General features: G+C 47.6%; 1 protein-coding gene across 1 annotated transcript in view; it reads left to right on the top strand.

Annotated features, from left to right (window-relative positions):
- FAM135B (family with sequence similarity 135 member B) overlaps positions 1-19,108 on the top strand; it is a 179,576-nt gene that overhangs the window by 37,650 nt on the left and 122,818 nt on the right. The window contains exon 2 of the mRNA XM_021688480.1: positions 253-332. Coding sequence (XP_021544155.1) covers positions 253-332 — 80 coding nt within the window. The remainder of the gene's footprint in view (positions 1-252; positions 333-19,108) is intronic.

Below are 19,108 nucleotides of genomic sequence, written 5' to 3'. Positions count from 1 at the left end.
GACCAACCATCTATCCCTTTCCCTCTCCCTGTTACCACCAACCTTGTATGTGTCTCCTGTGATCTCACTTCAACTCAACTTCCTGTGTCCATCTTGGTCCCATCCTAGCCCTCTCCCACTGTCCCTCCTTGATGCCAAATGACTGTGCACACTGCCTAGAAACTTCCGTGGTTCCCTTTGGCCTGTACTTTTAGAAGAAACCAACAGTAAGGAGTCTGATCTTCATCAGCCTGTCCTCTGTTCTTTCCTCAGGTATTACCAGATCCGAGTGACCTTGAAGGTGTCCTCAAGGATCCCCCACAGATTGAGCGCCTCCATCGTTGGGCAGACAGGTGAGCAGGAGGATGGCAGTGGGGTACTTGCTTTCCACTGGTAAACCGTCCTTTATCACTACACACCAGTGCACAGCAGAGTGCAACGTACGTAGCAACATTCAGTAAATCGCATTGAATGTTGGATGAGTGAATTTTGGAAATGGGGGCCCATTCTTGGTGTAGCCATGTGTGCACATTGTTGCAAGGGGAACCGAGCTGAAGGAAAACACACTCTCCCAGGGATAAACCTGGCTATGAAGGGTTGACTACAGTCAAGTCAGGGAGGAAGACGATGGCAAGTGTCATCCTGTTGTCAGTCCTGATGATCAGCTAGTTACAGAGGACTGAATAAGTTGGCAGTTGTGGTAGAGCTTCCCAGGTAAAAGGAGGACTCAGAATCAACACTCCCAGCTTGGGGAGAAGGATGGCCAAGGACAGCCCCGGTTCTAACTCGGAGGAGGCTGGGTGTTAGTGGGCATCCAGGACTCCCAGCAAGTGTAATAGAGCATTGAGTCCAAAAAATAGAGTTTATTGCATAAGAAGTAAGGATAGGCATCAAGAGGAAATACTTATATTAGTACATTTGGGAGAATGTGTAGATCAGTCATAGCGTATGAAGGAGAAAAACAGGGATGGCAGGAGCACCTGGGTGGCTCAGTCAGTTAAACGTCTGCCTTCGGCTCAGGTCATGATCGCAGGGTCCTGGGTTCGAGCCCCATGGTGGGCTTCCTGATCAGTGGAGAGTCTACTTCTCTCTCTCTCCCTCTTTCCCTCCCCACCGCTCATTCTCTCTCTCTCTCTCAAATAAATAAAATCTTTGAAAACAAAACAAAACAAACCCTATAGGGATGGAAGAGAGAGAAAGCAAGGAGATAAAAAGAACTATGGAAAATCTGCTTAACTTTAAAGATACAAATAGAGGTAGTAAAGATTGTTATAGACATAAAAACCAGTAGAGTCGAAAGCTCTTGTCATAGCTACCCTTCAAAGAAGTCCTTTTGGAATTTCCCTGTCAATCGGGTCACTTCATTATTGGCGGTGATATTATGGTGAGTGGAACGGCATGCAATGAAATACCCGGAGACTCCGGGTGTAGACACAGTGGTCTGCTTAGCTCCACCTGCAGGAGGCGTGGGCGGCGTGGGGCAGAGCAGGCTACTCAGACCACACAGGACAACATCAAGGACTGCTGGTGGTTGATCAGAGCCTGTGGTCTAGAAATAGAAAAACACTGGAGACCGCCTGCCCCTCCTCTGACTCTGGGCAGAGTTAAGTGTCAAGTACTAGGCAAGTCAACCCATCTCCCGGGCATCCCTTGTCTTCCACTCTGCTCCTCTCTCCGGGGAAGAAATCGGGCAACTGAGACTGGTGGGCACCCGGTTTCCTGTGTTCCATGTGCATTCCGGAAGCCTGGGGTTCCCTGCTGGCCACTGTCTGTGTAGTGTCCCATCTCTACCCCACTTTCTGCCAGAAGAAGGTTGATTGGCAGAGGGAGTAGGAATCCTGCCATTGCATGAACTCCTGTGTGACCCCAGGCATTGGCAACTTGAAATTTAATTTCCTCACCCGAAAAATGAGGATAAAAACCTATCCTCTGTAGTATTCTTGTCTTAGAGATTATAAAGGAAAAGGACATTTTACATTCACAGAGATTATACATGTTAATTGCCAGGAGAGGAACTGGTTCAATGTCAGTATCCAGTCAGTCTGACCTGTGAGTGGCCACACAGGGCTATGGGGCTGGGTCTGTTCTCAGGGACAAGGCTGGGACCTGGAAATTGGGTGGGATCTGTACCCCAGCCCACCTGCCCACAGCCAGCCCCAGGTACCTGACAAGGACTCTGGTCCTTCCCCGTGACTCTAGCACCTGAGGTCAGTTGCTGTCGCCAACAGAGCCTTCTCTTGGAGCTGGTGGTTCCCACCCCCCACCGTGAGGACCAGAAGGCTGCTGGACATCCAGCTGCCGGCAGAGCCCGGCAAGGGGCTTGGGGAGAGGAGGACTTGCCACACAGAAACAAAGACAAATGAAATGCAGTTTGGGGGAGGAAAAAAAAAAAGCTTTTCTTCTTCTTTGGTCTGGTTTGACATAGGGCTAATTGGGGTACACTTGCTGTGCCCTTGGAATACCCCGAGCATACTATTTAGAATGGAATGCTAACATAGAGGCCAGCAATAATTACCATAAGGATTGCTCCATGAGTGAGCAAGAGAGAGCTGTTGTGATTTCTTTCTCGAAGTGATTTCCAGTTGCATTATTTTCAGTTAGATATCATTGCACTGCCAGGCACGCCAAAAACTTAGTGGTTTAAAACCATGATTTATTCTCGATGTTTTGAGTTGGCCGGCCTCATCCAGGTCATTCATGTGCTGCTTTCTGCTGAGATTTCTGCAGAGAGGATGGATCGTTGGAGATCATGACATCAGACATGTCTGATCCTTGGTTGGGGTGGCGGGACTGCACAAGGGAACTGCTGAGCTTCTGTCTCCAGTTGGGTGATCCAACCTCTTATATGGTGGCTCAATTCACTGAAAGAGAGGGGGCGGTTGGGGGGAGAAAGGAGATTCTAGGTTTGTAACAGGCTAGGCTGGGAACTGGCCCAGGGTCCCTTCCCCACATTGCACTGCTCAAGGCCAGGTGCAAGGCCAGCCCACCTTCAAGGGGAGGGGAATATACTTTCACCCCTGATGAGGCGCCCTCTGCAGGTACAACAATGAAGGCAGTTTTAACAGTCATGTTTGTATATATTATTATCCAGACATGATTTCCATCACATGCATGTAGTTCTAAGTAAGCAAAAAGAAAGAAAACCAGATGTTTAGACGATGCGGTAGGATATACTGAGAAACAATGAGAAGGAGTCAAAGCGCGTGGGACCTAATGATGTCTTTGACACTCATTAGTGGAGTGGTCTTGCAGGGACAAATGATTTAATTTGGCTGTTTTATTCCATTTATCTCTAAAACAGAAATAGAAAAAGTTTGCTGTGTCTAGAGGTGCAGAATTCAGTAGTGGTGAGAACCACAGGCTCTGAGCTTTCCACGTTCAAATCCTACTTCCAACACTTGTCCGCTGTGTGGATTTAGAAAAGTTTTTGATTTGATGGATGGATTGATTGATTTTTGGGTTCCTTACCTGTAAAGTGGGGCTGGTAAGAGGCACCTACCTCCGGGTTTGTGTTAAGGATTGAGTGAATTATGCAAGGAAATGTCTGCAAGAGTGCCTGGCACAGAGTAAGCTCACAGTACCTGTTAGCTGGAGTAAATGTCCCCATTGTGCACACAGTGGTTATTCGCTTAGCAGCTCTCTGCCCCGTGCCGGTCCCTGGGACACATCGCCGGGGATGGGAGGCTGCCTTGCTGCTTTGGAAGAGCTCACGGTCCTCCAGGGGAGGTAGACAAGTGTCCCACGAGTCCAGCAGAGGTGGATGTTGAGATGGGATCCCAAGTGAGGTCTGGAATTGGGAGCAGAGGTTGGCTCAGCAGACAGAGGTAGGAAAGGATGATCTGGGCAGATGTCGCAAAATGACCGGGGCCTGAGCAGTGCAGGCGCGAGCACAGGGCGGGAGAGATGTGGGGTGGCAGGGCCGAGGGGGGAAGAGAAACGGTGTGGCTAGGGGCCGGGGAGTGGGGGCCGAGTTGTGCTGACCAAGCACACGGACTTCCTTGCAGCCGGTTGGCCCAATGAAATGAGAGCACTTCAGAGACACAAACCCAACACAGTTCAAACATGAGATGTTGTCTCATAAATGAAGGGGCAGAATTAGACATTTTTGTTCTCTTCCTCAATATATCCGTCCTCTGGTAGCCACATTAGGTAGAGATGGTTTCAGTTAGGCAGACGATTTAGATACTGTTTCTCAAGATGTGAAACAATTGCTCGTTGAATTTTCCAGGCTCCATGTTTATGGTTGGATTCTGTAAATAAGAGAAAACGAGTAATTTCCCATGTGAAATGCAACCATTACCTGCCACCATTGCATTGTCTTTTTTCAATATGTTTTTAAAAGATGACTTGGGGAAGGTTTCTTCTGGTCTGAGTGAACTGTGTATCTCATGACTGTGAGGGATTCTGAACTCAGAAGGGACCATCCCCCGGGCATTCTGGAAAGATCCCAGCATTACAGAACAGACATGCAAGCAGTCAGCTGACTGCACAGCCTGGGTGACAGGTGTCCCATCTGCTCCTGGAACTGGGGGCAGGGCAGAGAGGGGGCTGTTTCTCTGTGGACGTGGCAATACTGGGGGGTGTTTGGCCCTGGTGTCCGGTGGGAATCTAAAGTCTACAGCGTCTTGGTCATTACCAGAAATAGAAAAGTATAAATTACAGGCGATCCCGTCATGATCCACTGGGGCCAGGATAAGTCTTGGCTGCCCCAAACCTTTCAGATGCCTCTACAAACCAAAGTACTGGGACCTCAGAGGCACAGAGATAAATTTTGGTCACTTAAGATGTGTAACAGGAAGAGAAACCAGAGTGAGAAATTTTAAAATGTGATTTGCTTGCCTCAGAGCCTTGCTTACCCTTCGTGGGTCTCCCAGAACGGTCACCTCCTCTCTCCTGAGGTCAGGGTTGCGAGTAATCGACATGTCCGTGCCTGTGAATAAGTATTATGTCTACTTAATTGTGATAATTTCCTTCCACCACGATGGTGCTATTTCATAGATTTTGCTGTTTCTTCCTCCCTGAAGGTGTTAGAAAATGTTTCCCTGGGGTGGGGCGAGGGGTGGGGAATGATCACTGAAGTCAGAGAGGGCAACCTCAGGCTGTTGAGAGCTGCGCACAGAAAAGGCATCCGCTTGTCACAGTTCATCAAAGCCCGAGAGAAGATAGCATAGGAAATTGTGGAAATGTATAAAAATTACCATGATTAGTTTTAGTACTGTTTTGAGAGGTGATTTCCATTAAGTAGAAGCATTTAAGAGTTTCATCATGTAGGGGGCGCAGGGGGGCATTTATTCTTTAAATGAATCAACGTGATTTCTTTTCAGGGTCCATTAAAGTGCACCTAAATATCAAATATGCCTGTTCTTATGGAGAATACTAAGCAGGTAAAACAGTCGTGCTCCCAGGCCCTGAGTACCCACCTGGGGCCCGAGGAGAGCACTGCTCGGGGCCGTCAGAAGGAGGTCTCCGGCCAAGCCGAGACTTGAGCAATATCCTCCCACCCGCTCAGCTCCGAAATCAGTGGTCAGCTCAGAACCACTGAAGCCCAGGTCCCTAACTTTTGACCCCCCCTGGGCAGACCAGGAGTCTACTCTGCCAGCTGGCCCTGTGACATGGGGCCAAGCCTGGTGTTGCTCCTCCTTTGTCCTTGAGATGGCATCTTTAAGCCTGCTTGCCCTGCAAGGCCCTCCTCTGGAAGCTGTCTTCAATGTGCTCTATCTCTGCCTCTGTTCTTGCCGTTCCTTCCACTCTGAATGCCTGTCCCTCCCACCCTCCCCCTCGGGTCCAGGAGACTGGCAGAAAGGACTGATGCAGCTTCTGGGAGGGAGATGTCCCACCACATCGAAATTACCAATTCCCTATCTGAGTGTCCTTCTCACAATTGCCTACACACACACGTACCTCCCCCATCGCCGTGCTTCCATTTCGGTGTGCTCTCATCCCCTGCCACCTGCGACTTGGCTTTGGAGGACCACCCCAGGCTTCTGGGAGCACTTTGTTCAAGATTGGAACTTGCCTGAGCCTTTGAATCCCACTGTCCCTCACAGTCTTCCCAAGCCCAGCCCGCACCCATGATTCTCTGTACAGGGACAGGGAAGCCCCATGCCTTGTCTCAGGATGGGACAAGCTGAGATGTAACTCATATTCCAGAGTCCCCTGCAGGGTCACCTTTGCTGAAATGCACCCATGTCTGCCTCCCCGCCAACTCCCTGCCTTCCCCTGCCCTGTGTTCTCCAACCTGCTCCTGATGGAGCACATCCATAAGAAGTCACCAGCGCATGAGCCCTCGTCTCTGGGTCTGCTGCTTTATCAACTGTATCCAGAAACCACTGGAAGTTGTATAGCATTAGTTGTATTATAGGAAGTAGAGTGTGAAGTTAGCCAGAGCTGAGTTCACCTGGGTTCCTTGTGACCCTGGGCCAGGAGCTTCTGTGCTTAGCGCCCTCTGTGAATGGAGTAACTGTGATAGAAACAACCCCGTAGGGCTGTCTGGGGGATCAGGTGACATGCATGGATACACCAGGAGCCCCCACGTGCACACACGCCAGCTCATGGCCTTCTTGCTTCAGCTGCCCACCACGTTTGACAGGGATAATCTCCTAATCCACTCCATACTCAGTGTGCATTCTGTGGAGACACTCAGCGTCACACCCCAGTTTCTGAAAGTCGGCTGCGTGTGAGGCCGTTGAAGCAGAGCTTGCTGGCAGACCCTGCTCTCTTGGAGCTCAGATGTGGTGGGGAACCGAGGGGCTGAGTGACAATGACAGAGAGAGTGATGAGGGCCCCGGAGGAGAGAGGCCTGGCTGCTCAGGGCTTGGGCAGCCTCCCTGGAAGGGCCGCAGTGCTCTCTTCCCAGGTCTGACTCCATCAGGCAGACCTGACGTCCAGGGGTCCTGGCTTCTGGCCTGGGGTCGTCAGAGCAAATCTCTTTGTGTTCAGAGAGCAAGGAGAGCCTGCCAGCAGGTCCGCAGGGCCTCAGCCCACCTGGCGTCGGCACACCTGCGCTGCTATCCCCCACATGGACTAAGGCTCCTCCCCCAGCAGCCTGCACCCGGGTGGGGGCACCTTGCACCTGGCGGCCATGATTTAGGGATGGGCACCCACAAAGAAAGGTGAGGGTAAGTGAGGGATCCCTGATGCATATGGCAGAGACAATGGGACACGAGTTTCAGAGCGGCCTTCCTTGTGGGTCGGGGAGAACAGCGTCGGTTTCTAGGGCACACCACACACACACACACACACATGCACACACGCACACACACACACACACACACGCATGCTCTGGACCAGCCAGCTGGGTCCCACTCACACGGGAGACCTAGAACCTCTGTAAAATGGGAGTCATCCTCCTCATCCTTTCTTCATGGAGTCATGAGAATTGAAAATGTGAATATTATGAAAGGGAGGTTGACATCCTAAGCCTTCAATACATTCTGGCTATTTTTAGTTTTATTGAAGAAGCCACAGTCAGCAGACGTGGGTGAAATTTATATGGACTGAAACTAGGCCTGATGGGTTTTTGCTTATTCTGTAAATGCTCCTTGAGTGTCTCCTGTGGGTCCCGCACTGTTTCCAGAGCTCTCTGAACTCCCAGAGGCCCCCCGACAGATGTTGTCTTCCCTGGTGAACTCCCCATCACTGGAGGTTCCAAGCCTGGGTTTCCAGCATGGTTTGAGACCCTGGCAATGGAGAGGAATACTACAAGATAGTGTATACTGACTCCTAGTCCTTCTAGTCTTATGAAGATGAGGTTGCCTTTTATTGTACTTTTTGTGTGTGTGTGGATATTTAGGGATGTTAGTGAATCCCCCATGTGCAAGATGATGTCTACAGCCCTGGCACCATGTGGCTTTATTCCGTTCTAGCTTCCTGGTGCCTATCAGTGTGTCTGGAACATAGTTGGTGTTCCCTGTACATTTATTGAATTGATGAATGAAAGACCAGGGAATGGAACTTGGACCAAAGAAAGAAAGAAAAGAAGCTAAATTCCATGCAATTAAAAAACAAAACAAAACAAAACACAAAAACATAGTGAGCTCTCGAAGGCTCGGTGATAATAGGGAGGAAGTATCTCAATGGAAAAGTATGCTGTTTCTGGTTCTCAATTAGTAGTCAATAAGCTGTTGTTGTTGTTGTTTTTTAAAAGATGATTATTTGGAAAACAGCAAAGTGTCCCAAGAGGCAAGACAACCTCTTTCTGATTTGGCTAAATGGTCTCTGAGAGTCTAAGAATGAACCAAGTTGTGTGGAATTGGGAGCATCCGTGTGGGCAATGTCTGGGAGGGGAAGGACCCATCAGGCCTCTGAGTGTGGGGATCACACCCTACAGGATTCCTGAGGGATCCGGTTTCTAGATCCTCACTCCTACCCCTCCTAAGTCAGCTCTAAAAGTGAGATGAGATGGGGAGCAGATAAAGTACTGAAGAGGAAATAGACGTGGGGACACACAAGATGAACTTGGTGCTCTGTGAGAACCTTGAAATTCTGTAATTGTAGCTATTAAGTTGATCCTAACGGCAGATAATCGGATGGTTTCATCTTCTCTGCTCAGTGACTTACAGCTACGTGAAGAAATTCCAAAGTCTTAATGCCTTAACGTAAAGGACCTCTTCCCTGAGGATAGACCTGCATGGCAGAGGGTCCTCATAACTGATCTGCCTACAGGTGCATTTTCATCCAGGGCTGATGAAAAAAGTGTAATCATGTAAAGAAGTATTTGTTTCTGAGCTAGCCGAGGTGGTTGAGCAGATGAAATAGTAACTGCCAGAAGCAGCAGAGAGCCTCTCTCTGTGTGGTCCAGACACATGCTCCCTGGCCGGGCCCAGGGTCCTCTCTCTCCATGGTGAGGAGCAATCAAGTTTGTCCTGTCCAATATTTCCCCAGTGAAAATGAGGGAGTCTGTGCCCCCATGACATGTGGAGTTTTTTTTAATCCAAGGGATCAGGGATGAGTATATCAGAACCCCTAGAATAGAGGGAAGGGGAGCATTCTCCTCAAGACCAGATTCCTGCTGAGGGAGATTCTGCAGCCCCCACACTGGGTCCTGAGAGCTACTTCAGAACCTCCGTCCGCCCGGCCCCGGGTACTCTTACTTTTGGTGACCCCACTCCACTTCCTAGGAGACATTGAAATGTACCAATTTCCCACACTGAATATACATTTTTCCTGTAAAATTGTTTTTATTTTGGTTATTATTTTTTATTTAGAGAGAGAACACACACGTGTGTGTGCACAAGTTGGGGGAAGGGGGAGGGGCTGAGGGAGAGGGAGAGAGAATCCCAAGGAGGCTCCACACTCAGCATGGAGCCTGACGTGGGGCTCGATTTCATAACCTTGAGATCATGACCTGAGCTGAAATCAGGAGTCAGACACTTAATTGACTGAGCCACCCCAGGTGCCTCTAAAATGCATTTTTAAAATTAATTAGCTCCAAATAACTATTTGTGAACAGTTGTTATTTTTCTGCATACTCAGGAAATGTTGCAAAGTAAGACAGTCTACCTACAAGATCTTTGCAAAAGCAGTGTAACATTTATAAAGACTAAATGTGACCAGTATATTATTTCGAGGAAATTTAATGAAGTATTTATTAATTTGACCTTGCAGCATTATGTTTATATCTCGAATCCCGTTCTTTTGCTTTAATCTCAATCATTTAGGCCCTTGGGCAGCTTGGAGACCCCAGGCATCCTGACAATGGAGGCCGAGCCATAAAGCAGACCATGCTGATGGGCCTGTGTCCTACATATGGGCACAGTCCAGAATTACTGGACAAGTTGAATCAGTGGCCATTTCAATAATAAAAATGTGAAATTTTCCATTTCCACATTTATTTTAAGAACTAAGTTTCATCCATGCCAATAGGACAAATTGGGCCTGTGCCAGAGACAGAATAGTCAGGTTCTAAGGGGCTTTGAAGGCAGAGAAAGCTGGACTCACATCTTGGCTCAATCTCTTATGGGCTTTGTGCCTTCAGGCAAGTCACTTGATCTTCCTGAATTTCAGGTCTTTTATCTGTAGGATGAGGATCATAATTTGTACCTCACAGCACGCTTAAAGGCTGAAATCGGCCTTTCCCACAGTGTGGCGTTAACACCGGTGTTGGTTAGTAATTGTACGGGATTGTGAGTGACGCAGACATGACATATTGGGGCTTAAGCCAGATAAAAGATGGCTTTTCACTCACATTAAGCTCCAGATGCGGGCAGACCACATTGGCATGGTGCCGTCACGTGGCCATCAGACCCCGAGCTCCGGCTGTCTTTCTGCTTCTTCATCCTGACGAGCAGCCTCCACTATTGAGACCCCCTTAGGGTCCAGGCTGACTTCTGAAGTTTTGGCCGTGGCATGTGAGCCACAGGCTGGGGAAGGCAGAGAGGAAAAGCAGAGTGAGGGTGTGCAGTCCCTTCCTTTCCCTGGGGGGAGCCGTGGGTGGGGGGGTGATGTTCCTACATCTCATTTACTATTTATTTATCTGGCTACACCTGAGAAGCAGAGACGCCGAGAAGAGCAGCCTTTGAAATGGGCACCATTCTAGGTTTGTCTCCAGGAAAGAAGAGCCTTTGATTCGTCCTCTGCCACTCTCAGCCTTTGCCCTGAGACCACTGGGAAGAATCAGGATGAATTTAGCAGACCCATGAGATAATGCTCCTGAATAGTAATTCCTATGGAAAACTTTCTTCATTTTCAATTTTCTTTCAAGACTGTGTTTAATTCAAGAAAAAAAAAATGTGTTTTAGGATAATAAGCCTTTGCTAATCTTCCTTTTTTTTAGCAAGGAGAGCAGGGACAGGATCAGCTCCATTACCTGTAACTGGCTAGACTTTAATGACACTGATCCGTTTTCCCAAACAAGGAAAGACACGCTGCAAAATCAATGTATGCGTTTATTTGGGGTCTTAGGGATTGCAATCTGGGAGACAGAGACAGCCGAAATCGGGTGTGCTCCATGCTACAGGCAGGAGGCAGGGTTTTGAAGGCAGAAAGACGCAAGCTTCCATAAAGCGTTTGAAAGACTTATGATTGGTGCTGACAACATTTAAACTGACTTTCTGATACGTGATTGGCTGTTTAGTTAACAGTGTCGTACTATCTCTGTTTCAGTCTAAAGTGTGAGGATGTTTTTCAGGATGTGTTACCCTTATTGCTCAGTCCAGAGCACCAGGATGTTTTCCAGGACGGAGCTAAGCTGCGGTTGTCCAAAGTCAAAAGTCCATTTTCCATGTGGTGTGGACGTGCCTGGATTCTGCCCCCACCCACTGTAAACAGACACCCCGAGCCATACTTACTCCATTGTGAATCTTTCATACGTTCCACAAATCTCTCCTATGTATGGAAAGCAAGAACAGCTTCGTTTTTATTTAAGAGAATGATGCCAGTTCCCCTTTAAGTTACATTTTAAAGCAGAACAGATTATTGCAAACAAATATTAAGTAATTCTTAATCTCAGGAAACAAACTGAGGATTGCTGGAGTGGTGGGGGGTGGGAGGGATGGGGTGACTGGGTGATGGACACTGGGGAGGGTATGTGCTTTGGTGAGTGCTGTGAATTGTGTAAGACTATTGAATCACAGACCTGTACCTCTGAAACAAATAATACATTATATCTTAAAAAAAAAAAAAAAGAAGAAGATAGCAGGAGGGGAAGAATGAAGGGGGGAAATGGATGGGGAGACGAACCGTGAGAGACTATGGACTCTGAGAAACAAACTGAGGGTTCTAGAGGGGAGGGGGTGGGGGGATGGGCTAGCCTCGTGATGGGTATTAAAGAGGGCACGTTCTGCATGGAGCACTGGGTGTTATACGCAAACAATGAATCATGGAACACTACGTCAGAAACTAATGATGTAATGTATGGTGATTAACATAACATAAAAAAAAAAGTAATGCCAGTAGAGGTAGTCTGGGGATATTGTAAAAATCATCCACTTTTTATATAAATAACTGAAGTTGGGTAATTGGCTACATTAAATCCACTAGTAGATATAAAGCTCCCAGCTCAGTGTCTGAAGAGTTACGTTGTACTGCGAGCCATTTTTATTTCCTGAAAGAGCAAGATTCAAAGGTACTCTCGGTTTTATAGAGTGCCTCTGATTCATTGCCCTATTTATGTGTACTTAGTAAAAAAATTAGGAAAATATTACTTGAGACAATGGTACAGAGCAAAATTCTCCCACAGAGGCTGACCATTTGAACTAGATACATTTTAAACCAGAGCAGGGCTGTCCTGGAGAGTGGGGTTACTAGATCAGGAATTCTCACAAATTGGCTTTCAGTGCATCTGTCCAATATGTCCCTTCTCCAGAGTTAAGAGGATGGGATTTATGTTAAAGTTTTTCTCTGCAGAAAAATTAACAGAAAATGCTCCTCTTTTTTTTTTGCATCTGTATCATATTTGCAGAATACGATCTGTATCGCAGTTGCAGAAATTACATTTCCCATTTTGTCTTGTTAGCTAATTGGGACTATCTATCTCAAGGGAGAAGCCAGGAGGAATGCACTGCCTCTCGAGTCTGCTTTTACTCGGAATGCTCTTGAAGGAAGAGCCTGAGAGTCTTGTTCTGTTTTTTGACATTGCCTCCCCCCGCCCTTTTTGGTAATAGTACATCCACTTTAGGCAGCCAGTAGGTTGTAAAGACTTGACTTAGCTGGACCCAGCACATACATATTCTCGGGGGAACATTGAAATCTCCGTGCACAGAGCCATCAGCCACTAGTTCCATCTATGTGCAATGCAGTGGTCTCTCTCTAGCGCTCCGGAGGGTCAGAGCACCACTGCCAAAGGCCAACCTTTATGACCTGCTCACGGAAGCCAGAGGACTATTTTTTACTTGCGGATAATTCAGATGGTGTTTGTTCCCTGCTCAGAAGCCACAGATGATGATGATGAGGGTGGTGGGGACAGTGGCGGCTAATGCTTACGTAATGCTTGATAGGCACCTGGTGCTGTTCCTGCCCGCTCTTTGCAAATACTTCTTCGCAGCAACTCTAGAGGGGAGGTACTGTTAACATGCCCATTTTCCAGTTGAAGATACTGACGGACACCCCTGGGAAAGGTAGGGTCAGGATCCCATCCTAGCCAGTCAGTCTGGCTCTTACCTATGACATTGTATTGCTTCTTGTAGATCTTGGAGTAAAATACAAACTCATGGGCAGGTGCTGGTTGGCGCCTTATGATATGATCCGGGACTTGCCCCTCCCACTCATCTTCTGCCCCTCCACCCCATCCATCTTACTTTTCCTTGGACGCACCACGCCCATTCCCAGCTCCGAGCTCCTGGACTTGGGGATCCCTCCACCTGGAGCCTGGTCCGCTGTGTCAGGTGTCGGCTCGATGGCACGTCCTCAGAGAGAACTCTTGCCTTAGGTTTCTAAATAGATTTCCCACTGTCGCTCAGATCCCTGCTCTGCTTTAGCTTTCTTCAGACAACTTCAGCTGATTTTATCATATCCTCATTTATGGTCTGTGTCTCCTCTAAGATGTAATAGTCATTGCCCACTTTCAGTAAATCATTACCAAGTGCCTTCTATGTGCCAGGAAATAGAATATTTTAAATATTTTATGTATGGGAATGTACTTAACTCATTACACCTACTACAGGTGATGGATCCCTTTTTGCAGAAGAGGAAATTTAGGCTTGTAGAAGCTCACGGACTTTCTCACGGTCCCCCAGACACTAAGTCATGGAGCCAGGATTCGAACCCCGTGAGTCAGCAGGTCTGTATGGCCCCTCCTCCACCCGCAGTGCTGAGAACAGGACCTGTAACAAGCAACAGCTGAAGGAAAACATAAGCTATGTTGAGAAATGGCCCTGCCGCCCAGCAGGTCCAGCAAGAGGGACCTGCCCTTCACCTTGAATCCCTCCCCTGCCCTCACCTCCACACTGAATCAGATTTCAAGTCCCATCAGTTGGGACTTTCTCCTCCTCAGGTCTCTTGGGGCCTCTCCATGCCTCCTGATGTAGCTATGGCTCAGGATCCCATTCTTCCTTCCTGGGCTTAGCCTCCTCACTGACCCTGCTCCCCGTACACCCCCAGTGTCCACCAGTTATTCACAGAGTAGTGACAAAGCAGGCCTGCAGGGGCTGCCCGGCCCATGTTCTGTGGACGGGCTTAAACGGCATTGCATATACCATCCCAATTCTACTATTTAAATATGTTAAACTTTCATAAAAGAGGCAGTGAATGAAATGTTTGTATTATTAGCTCAGTCTATTCAAGTCTCTCTGGGTTTGAACCCTTGTTCCACCTCTTTGAAACCGTGAAACAAGTGCTTGGCGCCTCAGTTTCTCTGTCCCGGAACTGAGAGCAGGGCAGAACCTCCCTCAGAGGGTCATGTCGAAGATTCAGTTTGGTAACGGGAGTCCCCGAGTAGTCGTGCTTAAATGTCAGCCGCTGTCCTTCTCCTCGTCCCCATCATCAACCCATGCTGGACTTGCTTCTCTCGCCGGCCATCTTTGAGCCATGCATCACTGTGGGAGGGACGCAGCAGGTGCACACATTCAATCCCATTCTGTGGTCCCCGCACTCGAGGTGGCCCCGACGCCGGGCCCAGAGGCCGCGGCTGCTCAGCACAGATTGGTGCCGCGGTGTGACAATAGACGGCAGCCCAGGTCATGATAATATTGTATCCTGTGCAATGTCAGCACTTAGAGTTTCCCTTGCTTCGTATTTGACTTTAATATTCATGAGGAAGAGAGTTAGCATTTGTTAGCTATAATTAGAGATAGAACTTTCCAACAGAAATCGATGACAAACCTTTGTTTTCCAATCACTTTCAGGACTCTTGAAATATCAAGGCAGATAGTGATCTTGGGAGTTAAAATGAAAAACAGAACCAAAACCAGTGTTGGGGGATAAGCATGGGAGCAATCAGGCATTTATCACGATGCTTATAAACAGTAATTATTGTAAATGTTAAATATACCGTATCTTATGCAATCAGGGGAAAAAGCAAAGCTTACCTGTGTTGCCTCAGCTGCTGATTTCAAGCTTGCGTGTCAAGCAGGATGGCTTCTTGGTTTCATTTTCTTGCACAAATGTTATACATTTGCAATATATGAACTAAATGACATTAATAAAACCATGCTTCCATGTTTTACAGATTCGAAATCCATAGAAGATTGAGTTGGGAGGGAGGAGTAGGGACTCCATCGCCTAAAAATAATTCAGTATGACCGCGTGCACAAAGGCCCGAGCGCCGGGAAGTCCGAGCTGGCTCCAGGGATGATCTGAGCTGCAGTTAATTCATGCGGAGCCACCAGCAAACAGGCAGAGGTTAAAGCCAGAGGTGCAGACAAGGTTACACGTGGAGGCTTCTGGGGCTGGGTGGACGTCTGGTGTTGGGGGGGGCAGATGAAAAGAAGCTCATGAAGAGGCTCAAGGAGGAACTGAGAGAAAGAGACCAGGGAGGGATTGGAATTCAAAGAGGAGGTCTCAGTTTCAGGGCCAGAGTTAGAGAGAGGTTTCTGATAGGGAGTGGGAAGCATCCGTTAGCAGTAAATTTCTAAATTTTGGCTTCAAAGTCTTGAAGTCAAACTTTCCGAGTCATCCCCTGACAGGTGCCCTGGCTTGGCCTGGACCGATTCCTGTTCCCCTGCTCTTTCTGTGACCCCACCCCATGTGCTTATCCCACCTCCGTGTTTCCCTGGTGAGGTCCTACTGGATCATCAAATTCCCCAGCCCTGTTCCCTCTTCCCACTTCCACAGAACCTTTTATCCTCCAGGCAGGAGTAATCTCGCCTCTTACAACCTTTTCCTAATGTTATAGCTGAACATCCCATAGGGTTCTTACTGTTTCTGACCACGTAGCATGTGGATTAGCACTCCCTCGAATGTGCTGGCCCTAGAATATAGGACATTTGCGTGTATCTCCCTCTGTCTCCCCTGCCCTTCACCCCTCACTACCACTCTGTCTTCACAAATTTGCCCACAGACCACATGCTCCCCGGAAGTCTCTCCTGGCCTGGCTGAGTGCCAGGTGCCTCTGGTCTGTGGCATCCATCACTGCCATTATGTATTTGTGTGAAAATACCTGGCTCTTCCCTTGGTCCCTGAAGCTTCAAGCTCAGTGAAGGCAGGAAACACATGCTCGTGTATATTCTCTGCACATGACCCATCACCCAGTGGTTTCCTTCAGGGCCAGTAGCCTCGTTCTATAGATAAGAGGACTTGTCTCCTCTATAAAGTAGTAGCTCCCAAGAGTCAGTGTCAAAGCCACCATGGGAACACGCATGCCGGTTCTCAGACCGGTACCCTTCTTAGCAGGCTAGACTGTCCCTCTCCCCTAGGAACGCTGTCTGAGAAGTCCATCCCTTGGGAGCCTTTACTGCGTTGGGTGCCAGTCCTCCTTGGACTTCTGCATTTGAGCGACTGAAGCCAAGGGATTACTAACCAAAGGAATGAAGCAGCAATGGTGGAGTTTTAGAGTTGAATCAGGAGCGTGTGAGGACCTATCATGGTCTAACTCTTCTTTCTGGTTAGTTTGCATTCATTGAGAAAAGATTCTGAAGATCATCGCCTTGAAGTCTTTGAAGTAGGAGCCAGAAGAAATTGGAAATGGGAATTAAGTGGGAAATTCAACACTGCTTTAGGGCCAAAAGGGACTTTAAAGATGCAGTGGAAACCTTGCAGACCCAGAGTCATTAAATGGATTGGCTAAGGTCACTGGTCAGTGGAAATGCTGGTATTTTAAATTCAGGAACTTGAGATCTAATGGGTATTTTCTCCTTTGACAAAATTTTTGTTCCATTATGAGAAAGGCCCTCCATTTGCCGTTTGAATAGTGAGGAATTTATTTAAGATTCCTGAGTTTTAATTTCCTGTGGGGAAGAAGAGGCCATGTTTTGTTGTTCAACCAAATGGATCAAGCACCATGAAGCTCCCAGCATAGTACATGGCACTGTCATGGAAGATGACTCCTTGGATTCTATCCCTCCTTTTCTACCAACAGAACCCTACTTTTCCTAGGAAAACGTTTTCTCAGCCATGTGGCTTATTGATTTAATTCCCACCTACAGGTCTGTCTCTGATGAGCTTACACCAATCAACATATCCCTTGGTCCTGGTCCAGGGAGGGACCTCTCTTTTCTCTCTATTCTTCTGGATATTGGGCTGCAGAGATACTGAGTTTTGATACTGCTGTGTCCATTTTTCTATGATAGAATCTTGGGCTGTTTACACAATGATCGGGGAGGGAACTAGAGAAAGGGAAAGCCGAAAGAACATCAGGGTTTTGGGTTTCATCCCTGGGCCATAGAATTAAGCCATCCTTGAAGCTAGAACTGCCGTTGGGTTATGATTTGAGTTTTCTTTCTTGTTGAAGACAGTGTGAGTTGAACTTTCTGGTCCTTGAAACAGATTTCTCAGCAATACAGATATTTAATAAATGAGAATTTTCTTAAGTTCCCCTTAATTTTAAAGTAAGTGTCTTTGAAGACTGCGGAAGAGGCTGCATGATGTTTCGGGGTCTACTGTACTTTAAGGACCCTGACTGAAGGGTTAGAAGGACCTGCTTGATGGCCTTCAAGCTAAATTTTTTAAAGAGGACTCTGAAGTTACAGGAGTCACCTTAGCACTTTTTACCAAACAGCCTCTCCCACCTGCCCGGAGGCCCAGCCAGGGAGCTTTGTAGGAGTCCTTGATCCACAGCCACGCGGCTGACTCTTCTTCCAGCCTGAGTTGTAGCTATGAGCACGTGGGACTTTCTACATCTCTGCCCTGCCCTTGTCTCATTAGGCAGGTGGATTCTTGGGGTGGGTTTCTCCTAATGGCAAAATGCATGCATGTTCACTGAGAATATATTTAAAACCAAAAGTGCAGAAACACAAAGAACCCCATAATGTCACCGTCTAGGTATCACATAAGCATAGCATTTGGTGAGTTATCTGTCCAAATTGTTTTCTTTCCCTCTTTTTCCCCATCACCTCTTTCCCCTTTTCTCTCTCTGCTCTTCCCATGTTTCTTTCTAAACTTCTCTCTTTCCAGTCTCTCCTGTATATGTATGTAAACAAAATTGAGATGGTTCCCAGCTTGTATCTTTTATTTCTATCTATTCCAAGTGTTGGCATTTCATTAATGAGGCCAGGAGCTACATCTTTTTACTGCCTTCCCAATTTTCCATGTATTGGGTCTCGGGTGATGTATTTAACCTCTCCATGAGGTTGCGTGGTCTGATTTCAGTGTTGTTTCTTTATAAATGATGACATGATGAACATTTTATGCCCAAGTTCGGCCAGTGTCTTTGTTGGCTTAGAAATGTCTTACAAGAGCCAAGTGCCTAGTTACGTTAATGAGCGTGCATATAGATGACCTTTTAAGGTCCCAACCTTTCAGGAAGACTTGCTAGTCTCCCAGTCTGAATATAGCTACCTCGATCCAGCTACTTTTCAGCCAACTTGTTTGTTCAGATTCAGGCTAATATCAGCTGGCTCTGCATGGGGCATTTTATGAAAAGTTCTACGTAATGTATTAACGTACAGCTGATAGTTGATACATTTTGCAGATCACAAGAGTACATAGTGGGTACGGAGGTGCAGAGAGGCCCCGCCACCTGTCATAGGCAGCACTGGATGATGGGATGGAGACAGCCGAGTGAGTTTGCATCTTGGCCAAACCCCAGGGGTGGTGCACATTTGCTCCTCCTGCCTTGATTTTGGACTCCATGAAGACAAAGGTTGGCAGGGTCTTAGGTCACTTTCCCTCTGTCAGCCTCAACTTTCCCCGCCATAAAATGGGAGAGCTAACAAGCAGTGTTCATGGTATTGCTGCAAGAGTTAAATGAGGGATGGAAACCATGAGATGAGGAGCGGTAGCCTAACGAGTGGCTCATGTCCTTCCACGATAAAGGCACTACCTGTTTCCTTGTCTGGATCTTGCTGTAAGACTTTTTGATCATTCATTCCTTAGCTCCAACCGAAGGAGAGCAGTTGCCAAAGAGGAGAGAGAGCCATGTGGAGCACAGGATGCTGGCTGAGCACACACAGCCCCTCCTTTCCCTATCAGAAACTGGTGTGACTGGTCCACAGTGGCCAAAGATTGGACACAAATGAGAGTCATAGAAAGCACAATTTTGCAGTTTTGAATTTTGCAACCGGACGAGCCCTCCCAACCTCGCAGGTGCTGTCTGTGG

The sequence above is a fragment of the Neomonachus schauinslandi genome, chromosome 4, assembly GCF_002201575.2.
Source record: "Neomonachus schauinslandi chromosome 4, ASM220157v2, whole genome shotgun sequence".
In the NCBI taxonomy this organism is placed as follows: Eukaryota; Metazoa; Chordata; class Mammalia; order Carnivora; family Phocidae; genus Neomonachus; species Neomonachus schauinslandi.
The sequence above is the reverse complement of the archived record's forward strand: the minus strand, read 5'-3'. Positions and strand labels throughout refer to the sequence as shown.